Genomic DNA, 15,862 nt, shown 5'->3' with positions numbered 1-15,862 from the left:
CTTATTCAAATATGTATTGAATGAACTACATACACATATGTGTGTGTGTGTGTGTGTGTGTGAGAGATGTAATGTGTAAGGTGATTGCCCTTTGTGTGAAATGCACTTGGTCTGAGTTACAGATTTCCTAAAATGGATATCTTCCACTATTATATTTATAAAAAAAGTTTTGTATTTTTTTGTTGAATCATTAGATATTTGAATTTACATAAAGAGGAAAATCAAGAAAACATTTGTTTCTAAGTAATCGATATTGTTGATTGTTTTAGACTATCATATTATTTAAGACTATCATTTATTATTATTGTTTTAGTTGTGATAAAAGAAAATATAGGTTTAACTTGTGACAAGAAAAACTAAGATACACTAGTATAGACTAAGAAGTCTATACTTCTAAAAATAGGATTTGGGAAATTTTCCTATATTAAATATAAAAAGGTTGATGTGCGTGGAATACTATTTGGCTGGATTTGTTTTAATATTAGATTAGATTTTTTTTTATTACTTTTGTTTATTGGTTAGGCAAAATGTTTTATTTTCCTGCAGTTATTTCAGTAGTTACATTGATATAATTTTTGTAGAATTTCAGGCTTTCTAGACACATGGCCAAAATTAGAGAAATGGTTTTCAATCCGTCAAAATATTCTAGTGAAAGTCAATGCAGAAACTGAAGAAAGTCTTTTGTGTAAAACAGTAAAGGAAATCCTTACGGAAGAAATTGCCAAAAGACAGAATAGAAGTAAGTTTTTCAGTTCCTACTTTTTACATTTCAGTAAGAAAATTCTTTGTTGTTTATAATTAAAACTAATAATTAACATATAAAACTGCATGAAAACACTGGCCATTTGCACTGGCCCTGAGAGATGTTGCAGATTTCTGAGTCAGTGATAGAGTTTTTATTCATGCTGCAGATATTTATGTATATAAACAAAATTATTTTCTACATGCAAAATATTGTCATGTAATTTTATTTGAATATTTTCTTGGCAATGCTCAGAATAGCTTTGCAGAGGCAAATATGTTTCCTCTGATAAGTGTACTTTTATCATTTTGACAATGGAAAATTATTTTAATGGTATAAATGGTAAGGTTTTGATTTGGATCAATTAAAAAATAATGACTTTTATATACTAATATGTAAAATTAATATAGTCTGGTTTTATTTCACTTTTATACATGTAATTAATTACGTATAAGCCGTATAAATTGGATCCAAATTCTTTGAAATTCAGTGGTATAAGGTTGGAGAAATGTAATGGTGTGACTCCCTTTTCAAACTGCTACAATTTAATGTTAAAGAGCACATTTCTCCAGTTTCTCAAATATAAATGGGCACATTAATTTTATAGATTCATTCAAATTAATTTAAATATATGAAAAAAGTACACAGTAAATGTTTGTTGTTTTTACAGATATTGTATAATTTACTTCTACTGTTGGTTCAGAAGCTATAGGGTGATTCATGTATTAACTTTACCAAATTCTATGTGATTTGTTGAAATTATTTTGAAGAAAAAGAACTAGAAAAATTAGAATCTGAAAAGAAAAAGCAATTTTCTAAACCTTTACCCCAAGCTAAAATTGTGGCAATTGTAGAAAATAAAAACAAAGAAATGGAATCACTCCCCCAAGAAAGAGGACTATCCCCACAAAATCCCACAAAAATTCTCAGAGGTTTGTCAGTCATAGTGGAAACACTTTTCTTCATGTTTTGCAATTAAGCATTAGAAATAAGAATTGCCAAAATATAAAATAGCCGAAATATAAAACGATGACCTTGAGAAAAATGAGAGCCTATTTCCTGCTGGATAACTGCCCTGGAACTCAGAATTTTTCTATTACCTTTTTACCTTTTCAAAGGATATGGACCAGTTTTACATAATATTAAAGATTTTGAGAAGAGGTTTTAAAATATTTAAAAGAAAGAGTCAGTTGGACATATTTATAATCTCTGAAGTAAATGATTATTAAATCCAGTCCTTTTCTTCTGGTTTAAATTTTACAGCTAGCATCGTTACCACATGGGATAGCATAGTGACAGTATAGGAAAGACTGACCTGCCATTATCAACATATACTATTTTATCACCAACAGCTTAAAAACATGGATAACTCAGTGTTATTGACATCTCTTTTGCTGTGTCAATATTGCATTTTTCCTCTTAAGGACCCTTTTCCTCTTAATGAACTCTAATGAGTTCATTCAGAAAAGGGCAGAATCATCTAAAAATAAAAAAGTAAAGAAAGATTAAGTATCCTGTGGAAAAGATGCATCAAGTAAATCAAGTTAAGTAAACATTTGAATCACCAGGTTTTATGCTGGCAATTGTTCAAAGAACCTCTTGATATATTGGCCACCAAAAAAACAGTCAGTATTAATTAGTTGGAAAGGTACTCTTAACTGTAAAAATTTAGACTACTATTCCTGCAAAAGGCTTCCATTTTATCAAAATTTCTTTGAAGTAACACACCTGGCAGATAATTGGATGGAGTGTTTTTGAAGAACTACCTGACTTGAATAGTTTTTTTCATGTGTTTGATATAATTCATGGCCCCACTGGAATCAGTGGCAAAATTCCTGTTGATGCAAATGAAGTCCATATTTTCTGGTTAGAATTCAGCTCTGCTGTAGAAGTACTGTAAGGACTACTTACTCCCTGTGGAAAAGTTCTCTCTCTGGTTAGTTAATAATGCCTAATTTCATGTTTGAGTTGATAGATTCCATGCTGTCCTTCACTATTAGGTTAATATGAGCAAAACAGCAGTATGAGAGTATATATTAATGTCAGACATCAATAGGATTCTGGGAGTCATATGGCAAAGGGAAATACAGAGATTAGTTCTCAAAATATTTAGCAGAAGTACTCTTGGAATATTTTATTTGGCTGATAGTTTATGTTCTTTTTATCACCCTACATCAGGACTAAGATATGCAGTTGTTGCATTGAAGCACTCAGCAAGACAGTGTTTTTCAAATGCAGATTTGTCACAGTTAAAAGCAAGTAAACCAAGAAATAGCTTTACTTTAAATATTAAACTTATTTCAACAAAAAGGATAAGACTTACAACAGTGGTTTGATGCAAGCCTATTTATTTTCTCTGAATATTTTTAAATTCACACCAGAATTGACTAGAATTCATGCACATGATTCTAAGCAATTAATTAACTTCACATTTAACCTGGAAGTTTAGTTGCTGTAGGGTCCTTTTATAGTCACTGAAGAGAATTTAATATCTTTCCAGAGGTCAATTCAGATTGTAAGGCTGAATCATGCTCTGGAGCTGCTAACTATGTTCAGTATTATTTTGCTATACTTTAGGTTCCTCTTTTACCAAGTTTAGGACAGATTCTCCTCCCAAAGTAGTATGGATGCAGGCTGCACGTAATTGTTCTCATAGGGCTCAATTTGACCCCCATGTCTTTTACATTTAGGGGTGAAAGGTAGACTTATTTCATCTGACTCAGCTTAGATGCTTCAGGGAAGGCTTCATCTTACTGTTTCTTCTTGCTGCCAGTTTTCTTATGGATTTTTCAGATTTTCTTTCAGCTACCAGGGTTAGTTTTTTTGCTTGCTTCTCTACGAAATGATCTTTTCTCTCTCTTTTTCTTTTTCCCTAGCTTTTTCCTTTTTTTCCCCTCTTTCCTTTTATGCTATGCATCATCTTTCATACTTCTCAGCTTTTCCTTAGTGTAAGGTTTGTTTTCCATTTTAGGCCAGATTTAGGTCAATTTATCTGGTTGTTTATTCTTCAGTATTTGATTTTCTTGATGCACTCTCTTCCAAGCCTTGGTGCATGGAAACTGTATGTGCTTATATTCCTTCTCGAATTAAGCAGGGAGTCCTTGAAATCATGATAGTTGTAGTGAATCTCAGAATTATAACAATACCATTGACCTTGATTTACCTGGTAGATAATGTGCTTCGTATTTATACATAACAATTCATTATCTTCCTGCTTCTCTCACAGTGATGGCTTTAGAAAAGTAACAATCCTGCAAAATATAGCTTAGCTGAAAAGTGATTGTGTAACTATGGCATCACTGATTTGATCAGTATATTTTTTGATGAACAATACATTTGAGCTTGTCAGAGTAGCATAGATGTCTACTTCTGTTTATTTACACTTAAAATACATTTGAAGGTACTAATTATACATTCATATACAAGGCTCTGTTGAAGAAAAATCACCAGGCAAAAAGCCTTCACAAGCCACATCTGAAGATCTACCTCCACCTATTCCTGTGAGACCACCACTAATTAAACCAGGATCAGATGAGTGGGTCTATGTAGATGAACCACTTCCCAAGGTACATTCATTCATGATTAGATACTAGAGTATGTATTTTTCTCAATATTTTATAACATATTCTACCTAAACTTTTTCTGTCATTACAAAATATTTTCTTCAATATTTCCAATATATAAAAGTTGAAAGAGACACTAATATTGTATTACAAATATCTAAAAATACAAATAGCAGCTGTTACTAGAATGTTATGCCACAGAGAAGCAAACACTGTTTAAAATGTTGGAGTTTGGTTTTGGGTAAATTCCTCACCATGATGGTGATGAATAGTATGTGGATGCCAAAATAATAAGACTTTTTAATATTATGAAATATAAACCTAGATTTACTAGAACTTAAGCCCATTTACCCAGTTTCCTGTCTCTGACAATGGCCTGTTGTGGATACCTGGGGAAAGAATGTAAGAACAGGGTAAGTATGCATTGGTTTTTCTCCTAGGATACTCTAATATGCTTTCCCCAGGACACCGCTCTAGCTTCCAGCAATCTGAAGTTTAGGGGTTTCCTGAGATGATTTTATATCTGCATCTTTGTGTTTAGTAGCTCTCAATAGACTTCTCCGTGATTTTATCTAGTTGCTTTTTTGAAGTAATTTACATTTTGGTCTCCATTGTATGTCCTGTAAAATTACACCCTTTCTGAAAAATTATTTCTCTTTCTTTGCTTTAAACCTATTGTCTGAAAGGGTCATTGGATGACCCTAGTTTTTGTATTGTGAGATGCAATGAATAATAATTCTGTATTCACTCTCTGAAGGTACTTAAGATGTTACATAGATCTATCACATCTCCCTTCTTCATGCCCTCTCAGTGTTGCTTTTCCAGTCCAGTCATAATCTGTTAAACTCTCCTCATGTGGAAGCAGTTAAATACATTGGATCATGACTGTTGCCTTCTGTCTGTCTGTCTGTTCTAGTTCTACTGTAAATTTTTTGAGATGGGGAGCTGGGACTGCATGCAGTGTTTGAGAGTGGATTTGAGAAGAGCACAATGATGTTTTGTATTTTGTTCTGTAATTCCATTCCTAACATTTACCCATTTTGCCTTTATGACTGCAGTTAGCTTGCATATTCTTTACATCTCTTTCTGAGTAACTGAAGTTCATAACTCAATATGTTGGGTTCCCTCTGGCCATGGGCTTTATTTTGCATTTCGTGACATTCAATCAGTCACTTTTGCAACACTCGACAGTCAGCTTTTATTTTTACCATTTTGAACAATTTTGTACCACCAAACGTTGTTACCTAACTACTCATCCTTCTTCCTTTCATTTATGAGTGTATTAAAAAACATAGATATCAGCAAAATTCCACTGGGACTTCCCATTCATTGTGAATACTGCCATTTTCTCCTAAGAAAATGCATTATATGTTGGTACGGTATATATAATCAGTTGTAAATAGGTCAGAAGAAATACACAGAGAAAGAAATCGATAAGTAACATGATTTCCTGAAATAATATTTCTTATATTTGCTAATGATACAGCAAAATGGGTTACCAAGAAATGTATCAATTAATTTTGATGTTTTTAAAAATAATTCACAGGAGATACCTGATTTTTTAGTACCTTACTGGGAAATGGTAGAAAATGCATATGTAAATACCATCAAAACTATACTTAGATGCCTAAGGGATGAACAGCACTCTGGGATTTATTACTTAGCAAATACTAGGTGAGTAGAAATAGCAGTTTATTACCTTAATATTAATATTTTCTATTTTTCCCCTGACATTCTATATGTCTTTTAACACTAAAATTATTATCACAATTCACAGAAAAAATTTCCAGGATTATCTGAAGCGTCCAGATCTTAAACAGGAGTTTGTATCTCAGTGGCAATCAGATTTTAATTCAATTCCTGATGACCTGTGGGAAGATGAGGAAACAAAAGCAGAACTACACCAAAGAGTTACTGTAAATAAGCGGCAAAAGTTATAATACACCCTGAAGTATTATCTGCCTGTATACCAGATTGGTGTAATAAGAATGATATTGTCATTTAAATTCTTTATTTTTTACCGCTCCTCTAAAACTATTTCAGTTCCCCTTGTACATAAAGGGATAATTCACAATTATTCCTTTGGTTTTTGGCCATATCTTTCTTATGTTTTGCTTCTTTTTTTAGATTGTACTGTGGTATTCTAGCACATCATAGAGTAAATATTTCTCTGCCTTCTTTGTCTTTACATTTTATGGTTTTCAGAACTTACCTTGGCCTACCTTGGCCCTGCATATAACAACACTCCTGTCTTCCTGTCTTGTGGCATACAGGTCTGCCATGCCATTTCCATGCAGAGATGGCGATTGGGAACAGAGGGTTTGCATACATGTATGCTTAATAGGTCCCCAGTGCTGTCAGTGAGCCACATAATGTTGCTATTAGATATAGTCACTAGTTGAAAAACCTTTAGCTATAAAAAATCATCCACATTAAAGAAAAATGGAATGGACCTATGCCAATCGGAAGAATATTTGAACACTGACGTAATTTCCTCAGAATTTATCACATTGCAAGTCCCTTTAGGGTATTCTTCTTGTAATTGCATCAGCTAGCAAACCGTTCAAGCTGAAAGTTTTTGGTAGTGTTGGGAGTGTAGCTGTTCGTATTCTCACTTCTTTTTCTAGATTAGATAAGTCTTTCTGCTGGGGGAAAGCAAGGCAATCTAGTATGGTCTTCTTCCTACTCATTCATCTCATACATTTGGATTCTTCTGTCTGGCACATTTGTAAAGCTACTTTCTGTAAGCTCTCTGTAAGCACAAAATACATAACTCTTTGACCAGGCTTTGACCTTTATAGTAATGAGGAAAAAGCCCTAAATGGGAAGGTTCCTTAGCCACAAGCACAATTATAATTTAAAATAATAAATATAAAAAGATACTTTTCTCTCACAGTTATTTCTTATATATGATTTTGTAATTTAGGACCTGAGAAATCGTCTCTGGGATATCTGTGGTAACAGAAGGGAAGAAGCTGACCAGGAACGTACTGATATCATGAATGATGGCTGGTTACCTGATCATAAGGGGATTGCAATGAACCATTTTTTTTCTCTTATGCAGGTATGGTGTGGAGCTGTTCTACTAAGTCTGCAATGGAAGAAGATAATGAATTAGATTTGATTTAGATTTGGAGGACTATAATCCTCAGAGGAGTTTCATGTGGTTAGCTCTGAATAAGTGAGGTATCAAGAATTAGATAAGCAGATGTCCATGCCTCTTCTGAATTAAACTAGATAGCTAGAAAATAAAAGTAAATAACATTCCATATATTTAACCATTTTGTGGCAGAAAAGGTTAAGACAAATACCATTGTTATTGTCCAAAACCCTCAAATTTTCAGTTTGTAATATATAGTGCTACTTTTGGCAGTTTATCCATCCAGTGAATCAGCTGAGTTTTGTAACAAAAATGTCAGATCTGTTTATCCCTTTGTGATCATATTGACATCTGCTCTTAATTTGGTTAAATTATATAATTCGCTGCTGTTACAGGGCCACTGGCTATTAAAGTTGTCCTGTATTTCCCATAACAAGAAATTATTTCAGTGACAACTTCACTAATGTAGCTTGAAATGTTACTTACCGACCGATCTGAAAATCTGCCAGGAATGGTTGTGCAGAAAGTGATGTGTTGTTGTTCTTGAGAAAACCTCTTAAAATTTGACACAGCTTTCAGACATTAACTTGAAAGCTTTCAGAAATCTGTCTTCACTTAGTTGGCCCTCACCTTCCCCACATTCAGCCTTTCCTCTCATTCAGCCAGACCGTGGGTTACTTCAGTTTGTGAATTAAAGAAAGATTTTCCTGTGATGGCCCTTCTAGGTGCTTCAGCTGGGATCAGGGTCAGGGCTTTAAAACGGAATAGAAAAGCTTTTTTGTATGCTGAGTGACATTTCTGTTAAAGGTTTGGCAGCTCTAAAGAAGATAATGAAAACTGTGCTTTAAACATGTGAAATGCCATGTTACGCTAATGTGCGTGAAAAATCTGGCCCAAGCAGCTTAAATTGGCCTCCCTGGCCTTCGTTCTCCGTGTTATTTTACATGCTTACTAAATGGGGGAACCACTCCCTAATCTCACATGAGTGTTCTAATAATTTAAGCAGTGTTTGTGAAGTATTCAGTTGCTATAGTGAGGAAATATTAATTCTATTTTCAAAGAGTCTAAATAATGCCCTAAATAAAGACTAAGGTCACTGACTAAACAAAGAGGTCTAAATATGAAATAACTGCTGACTAAATGAGCAACATGCATCCTGTAATTGTTGTCTGTAAAAAGATAGTTATATGATTATGTATTTAAAAACTATATCTTATATGCATAAAGGAGCAAAATTAAAGTAATATTGCTGAGCTCAAATTGTTCATTATGAATCTAGTTTCACCTGTCTTCTGTGGATAAAGAGAATAGCCGGTTAAAATTACAAACATGCATATTAACCTTATGTAATGTGTATGTTTTTTCCTAAAAAAAAAAAAAGTAAAGCAGACAATTTTTTTTTTTACTTTAGTATATATTCCCCAAAATAAATGAATTATTAATGCTAAAAACTACAAAACTAAAAATATTACTACACCTTTATGTTATGGCTTTGTTTGAGAAACAGCCAAAAAATATCTGGTTCTCTGGTCTTAAGCTCTCCTTCTGTGGGTTTTTTTGTGGAAAGTTACATATATTCCCCAGGTGCCTCTGTTACTGTATAAAAACATATATTTGTGTAAATTCCGTTTAACAAGGTCTGAACCTTAGCAAGGTTATATCAGATTTCTTTCCAGCTTTCTCTGTGTACGCTGTCATACTAAAAGTTGTTTTCTCTGTAACTTATGGATAAGTGCTGTTTTACACCACACAGTTTTATCCTTCGTTTTGTGAATGTGGTTTTGTGCATTTTCCCATGAATATTTAGTACTGTTTTGTCAGTTAGAAACAAACACCCTGCTGTATCAATAAATCAAAACATGACAGGTGTTAAATGTTTTTTTGAATCTCACTTGATTTCTCCTAAGAGGAGTCACACGAATTTAGGTGTGTAATGTGTGTTGAATTCTTCGGTCTAGAGAAACTGTATTGCTTTTTAAATTTTTTTCTCCATCACTTAACACTTTTTAGTTTGGATTACAAAAGATTTTTAATTATTTTGAACAAAAAGATCACTTTAATTTGGGGGTAGTGATAGACTTGCTAGCATAGAAATACATATACATCAAAATATATTGTACTTAAATTGAATGTATCAAATAGTATTTATTGTAAGGAATTTCCCTGTTTTTAACCCTTAGAAATACCTGAGTGAAAATTGAGAATTCTAATTTGAAAGACATTATTAATACAAGTTGAAGTATGCATTAAATACAGTCTAAATACTCAAACAAATATGTTTGTTATTCTCCCTCAAAGGGTCTTATGATTTAGAGTTGTTTTTGCTAGCATGTATTTAAAAATATAACAGAAAGTTTTTGTTCTGTCCTGTTTTTAATATCAATCTGTCTGTCTTTTCTTCTTGAGGTTGAAGTGGATCGTTTCCAGGATACAAAGAGACTTCTTCATGACTATTATAGGGCGATGGAAGGAAAAATCCCAACAGATGGCAGTCAAGATTTTACTAGAATTCCATTGTTAGATATTACTGATTTAGAGCAGAAAGAAGATCAAGTCAAATCAAGAAGGTAAAAATACATTATTAAATTATAAAAATATCAATGTACAATGCATTGATAGATTTGTGGGTATATTTCAAAGGACAGGTAAACAAGAATTTTTAACTAGGCATTATAGTCAAATGATGAATCTTAAATCATCTTATAGATTTAATTTATCAATGATTTTTGACTGATCTACCTACATCAAGTCCACTAATACACGTCTGAATTATCAAACATTTTGAAAGCTTAGAAAGAAATGTGCTAGAGAAATGTTTCCTACTTCGCCCTGCTTTGCTGACAGTTTCCAGCACAATCCTCACATAAGTAAGTTAAACATTATTCTGGAACATTAACAGGTTTAAAATTGGCACAGACAAAGATAATTAAATGGATTATGGGCTGACAGATATAAATCAAAGCAGCCTAGAAAGATGCACAGAACTGAATGCAATATTCAGGATAAGGGATACTATCAAATAATTTCACAGTATTAAAAATGCCATCAATAATAACACCTCCAGATGCATTTTTTAATACTTAGAGTTCATTTAGAAACCATCTGAGTAATGGAGTTGTGCTTTTATCCCAGGTGGAATATACCAGCAGATCGCTCACTCGTTTGACCTAGTTAATAACAAATGGATAACATCTATTATTATTCCTTCTCTTATGCGGTTACACTAGCCAATTTTCTTGTCATCCACACATTTTACAACTACTGGCTGTAGAGAAAGTTCTTCCTTTTCCTGTTGCTATGGCTAATTTTGAAAATAGTGTTCTCATTCTTATTAACATATTCTACAATGTAGTTGTTAACTGTCACTTTACAAAAGATATCATGAACTATGCCTTGTATTTTATTTTTAAGGATTCCTCTAGTTTCTTGTAAACCGCCTTCACCAGATATAAGTACTACCAAGCCAAAAAGCAAGGGAACTCCACTGAAGTTTGTTAAGGATGAGAATTCTTCTGAAAATGTAGTGGCCACTTTGGGAAAAGACGAAAAACTAATTACTGATACATGGCAAACAGCAGTAACAGCAGTAGCAAATATGGTAAGAAATGTTTTATTTACTCAAAGATTTGTGGGCTGGACAGTCAAGGCCTCCCATTCTGTACGCAGTCTAAGCACACAGCCTGTTCATTGTGTATCTCAATTTCATGCCTGTTACTCCACCAATGGTATTTTCATTGAATATGTTTCTGTTTTTATGAGGAAAGCAATAGAATCTCTGTAGTAACAGATCCCTAGAACGTCTCTGTTTATTTTTGACCCCTTCATTCCATTACTGAGAAATATTTTGGACCTTTGCTCTATAAACTTACTTCTTCCACGATAAACTCTCCCCTTATCCCTCAATAGAAGCATGAGAAGAGGAACAAATTTTGTCCTCTGAAACAACTTTTGCTCAAACCTTATAAAACTTCAAAAACTATGGCCACATTCCATTATATATATAGCTAAAAGTAAATTAGGTAGGCTTTTCAAATGGCTGGTTTCTAGGTAAGCCTTTTCTTTTCTTTTGATCATTTTGAAACAAATGAATGTCTGCGCCCTTACAGTGTAGTTGTAGTCTTGCTTTGCATACTGTAGATTCATACTTTTCTCATCTTCCTAGAGTAGTTAGATAATGTGTTATGAGAATTAAAACAACCATCTTTCTCTGTCTTGCCATTTTGCTGTAGAATTTTATTTTTCCTAAATAATCAGAATGTAATCAATTTTAGGTAAAATATCTCCTTTGTTTTATATATGTACGTATGTATGTATCAACAAGTATTTGCAGGAAGTACAGGCTATTTAAAACAGTAGTTGTATAGTATTGATACTATGTGCTTGACTAAGTGTGCAAATATGATGTCAAGGTAACAGCTGAAATACAGTCTAAAGAAACAGAGGAAGAAAAGGAACATCAGCAGCTAGAACTGAAAGAAAGAGAACGTCTATCTTCTCAGACAATGGCAGGCAAAACTACTGGAAAAGATGGCAGAGATACCAAAAAGTTTTCTCCCAAATCAGCTACTAAAAAGAAAGGTATTTGAAATGCAGTGTTTTTAAAGACTGTGAAACTACTGAAATGTAAATATTTCAGTAATACAGAAAAAAGTAATGCAAAATATTTAATTCTGTTTTTGAAATGTCAAATGTAATATTTCATCGTGAAAAGCTGGTAGTGATAAAGGAAGGCAGAGGCCATTGAATGACAGTTGGGTGTATTAAATCATAAGCGTTATTATTTAGGAATAAATATTCTGAGTAGAACCAAGGAAGTAAATATTAATTTTTCTCCATGTGCTGTTTTGGAATTGAAGATTTAGAACTAGTTTATCAAATTAAATCAAATTCTGTTAAATTCTACCTACTTTCTATTATAATTTCCAGCCATAAGTCAAAATATTTGAAGCATTAAAATAAATTGTGGATATGGATAAAACAGCCAATATTCCAGTATATTTCTAAATGAATTTGTCATTAATTGTAGGAGCAGAGATCTATCAGGGTCCATCATTTTTATTTACACCATGCTATATAGTTATGTTATATATAAAGAACATAAAATCTAACAGCATATATAGATCTAACAAAGAACAGACTCCCATTGAAGTAGCTCTTTCACAAAGGCCTAGCAAGAATCTGTCCTGCCCTATTACTTTTTCACTGTACAGGTGGGAATACAAAATTTATTGGCCAAAGAGAAAAAGACCCAAAAGGAACCTATCTCTACCTAGTAATTCAGGCAGTCTGCTGGGAGAAGTCCTAGCTTGTGATGATGTTTATACACTTTTTTCATAAATATTTCCTTGAGCAGGTAGTGGTTTAAGTAACTTTCATTTCTTTCTGCAAAATGGCATCATTTCAATAGGAAGTGAGGACAGTAGCAAAGTAAGAGGGGGGCTTGAGCCCTTGATGTTTGATGGTGGCCTAAAATCTAAGTATCCCATCTCCCGTGAGAAAGCTGTAACTGCAGAGTTATGTATAAAGCAGATGACTTTTTTCTTTGGCAGCCGTTTTATTTGCACTGTACTCTGTGCTATTGCTCTGGTTTGGTTGTGCTCATAGCACACTGAGCAAAATATAGCCCTGAAAAGATTTTGCCACATGGACAACTGATCTATGAACCCAAGGCAGCCTTAGGTGTGTGCTTAGCTGCTCAATCCAGCCAAGGGAGTAGCAGATTCTCAGATTCCTAAATAAGCTTTATGATGAAAAATCAGCAGCTATAAACTATTATGTGGATTGCTTCTTGGGACTAAATCTCGTTTTAGATTTGGTACTAGATGACTTAACCTGAAATCACAAAGCTATAAAGTGACTGAACTGCAAATTAACCTCAGCTGTGCATCCCTTGTGATACGAGATGAAGCATTAACTGATGCTTGTTTTGATTTCATGCCAAATACGGCGTTACTTTAGTACTCCTGCAACAGAATTCTCTTAGTTACACCTATAAGCTAGTAACTGAGAGATACAATTTACCACATGTAATTTTATCACTTCTAGAATTGACCATTCGCTTTATGTTGACCTGATGTGTCATCCAAATGCCATTGGTTTTTTTCCATAACATCTACCTCTATCTACTCTTCTTCTAGAACAAGGCAGTTAGAAAGATCAATATTTTTGAATAATAGTGTTGTGACTGCAGAAATATTTTCATGCAACATTCAAAAACAAAATGGTAAAATACCTTTACAATATCTGTTCATAGCAGAGTAAGTTGAAATAAGCTGTAGTTCGACCCTACAAAAGCAGCCAATAGAGTGATTTAAAAAGGCATAAACTAACATACATCTTTTTTTCCTCCCTGACATTTTACAGTTTTCTTATCAATTGCAGTATTGTCCTTTTTACTGCTTTGATGGTAACCAATAATATTTAATAACATAGCATTTTTACTACAATTTGCTGCACTTGAATTTGTTCCAAAAAGAATATTTATCATTCAAAAGCGGTTTACTTATGTGCAGGTTGTCATAAATTAGTAGATTTTAAGGTCAAAGAGGTCATTTTGACCATCCAGTATCACAACAGAGGCATGCCTATTCAATCGTGTTTTTCCATTGAGAAATACATTTTAGGTTGTTATTTAACTGATTTTACTACATTTTTATATGCTGGAGTAGTTTTGTGTCATGTTAATCTTAGCATGTCATGCAGATGTAAATCAAATGCCTTGAAGAAATCTTAAGTATGTTATGTTGACACAGTACATCTGAGTAACCACATTTGTATTCTCATAAACAGTGATATCAAGTAAGGTAGAAAATGCCATTTTGCATTTCCAAATATGCACTATATTGTGAGTGTATATGTACAGATACACACACATCTCCAAAGTCCAAAGACTTTTAAAGGGATCTATTTTTTTGCAGGAGCACCTCCCCCTATACCAGTGGTTGAAGTAAGTGCTCCTCCTCTAACAGCAGAAGAATTAAAGAAACAAGAACTGAGACTTAAAATAAAGCAGGAATATTTTAGTGCCCTTGAACATGAAGGTATGTTACCATTTGGTTATTTACATTTGGGGGTGATCATTATTCCTAGTCTAGACATTGCAATAGTCAAAACTGTCCACAAACTCTTTTGGGGAAAATGGATGGATAAGTAAGAAAAAGGAGAGGAGAGAAAGGAGGACTGTCTGGAGAAACCAGGAAATTTTTTAAGAAGTAGTCATCAGTGATTTTGTGGTAAATATATTCTAAACTGAAGATAATGTTTTTCATTCTTCTTTTTGTTTCATTTCTTGTGTTTTTCCATGATTAAAAAATTATTCATCATGAGGGAGTAAGTTTGACATGAATGCTTAGCCACTCTTTGCTATTTGATGAATTGTTTTGATCTGGGGAAAAATTTGATGGTAATTAGATATTCCAGTGATGCTCTTCTCTCTGGGTCCCTCTTCCTTAGGCTGCACAGAATTCAAGTAACAAGACACAGGTTTTAGGTTTATTCTTCCAAACCCCTTTCTAGACAGTTCCAAAAGCTACGTACTGTTTAATCTTTCTGTCTGTCTTTCCCAATAACTTCAAACCCACTGGTCCATTTCAGCAAAAAGCAGATGTCTGAAAAACAGAATAAAAGCAGTCTCCAAGTTCGCTGAAAGCAGGATTTGAGTAAAAGAAAAAGACCTCATTCTCACTAAAGGGAAGATAGAACTTAGCTGTTATACACTCTGTTTAGCAGCAGTTGGCTAAGCATCAGCATGTAAATAGTTCCTTGGTAGGGCTATTTTTTGGCTAGTAGTTATTATGAAGAGTAGAGGACAAATAGCAGTTAATGAAGAAAACACAAATTCATAGGGCTTCTTTAGGCCCAATTCATACCAAATGCTTGTACACTTACCACTTTAAAAAAGGTTTAATCCCAAAGTAGCTTAAGAATAAATATTGTAAAAATTTGGGATAATGAGGAAAGGAATGGTTGTTACTTAAAGGATCATAATAGCATGAAGACAAATTTCAATGATTCAGTGATATGCTCTGTTTTCTTAAGGTTGTTTCTTCTTCAATTATATTTAACAAAAAAGTCAAGATAAGCGTGTAAGGAAGACTAAACCTGTTGAGCTATATTTCATAATGACACAGGCACAAAACTTGTTCATTTAAAGATTAGAGTTTCATTTGCAGTTATGGTAACTGGATTATGTATAGTTATACAGATACATATTTAAAGACCTGCAAACCATCACTAGGTGTGGACAGTTGCTAAGTTTTTAATGTTGATTTCATATTCCATTGCTCAGTTGCATCAGAGTGCTTTGCTTTTCATGCTGCTTCTGTTGAGAGAGCAGCTCTATCACTGGAATATGCAGTACCTGCTTCTGAAAATGCCAGGAGACAAAAATTGTCATGCATTTATCCTGGTGGCATACTGAGAGCAACTACTCAGGGAAAATGCAGAGAAGCCACAAAT

At 33.5% G+C, this 15,862-nt stretch overlaps 1 protein-coding gene across 1 annotated transcript in view; it reads left to right on the top strand.

The window, feature by feature from the left end:
* Positions 1–15,862, top strand: part of SPEF2 (sperm flagellar 2) — a 62,951-nt gene that overhangs the window by 34,849 nt on the left and 12,240 nt on the right. The window contains exons 18-26 of the mRNA XM_026087219.1: positions 582–739; positions 4,169–4,308; positions 5,852–5,979; positions 6,083–6,221; positions 7,232–7,369; positions 9,812–9,972; positions 10,817–11,003; positions 11,815–11,983; positions 14,323–14,445. Of these exons, the coding sequence (XP_025943004.1) occupies positions 582–739; positions 4,169–4,308; positions 5,852–5,979; positions 6,083–6,221; positions 7,232–7,369; positions 9,812–9,972; positions 10,817–11,003; positions 11,815–11,983; positions 14,323–14,445 (1,343 nt within the window). The remainder of the gene's footprint in view (positions 1–581; positions 740–4,168; positions 4,309–5,851; positions 5,980–6,082; positions 6,222–7,231; positions 7,370–9,811; positions 9,973–10,816; positions 11,004–11,814; positions 11,984–14,322; positions 14,446–15,862) is intronic.

Source organism: Apteryx rowi, unplaced genomic scaffold, assembly GCF_003343035.1.
Source record: "Apteryx rowi isolate R43461 unplaced genomic scaffold, aptRow1 scaffold_71, whole genome shotgun sequence".
NCBI lineage: Eukaryota > Metazoa > Chordata > Aves > Apterygiformes > Apterygidae > Apteryx > Apteryx rowi.
Note: the sequence above shows the minus strand (reverse complement) of the source record. Positions and strands in the feature narration are given on the sequence as shown.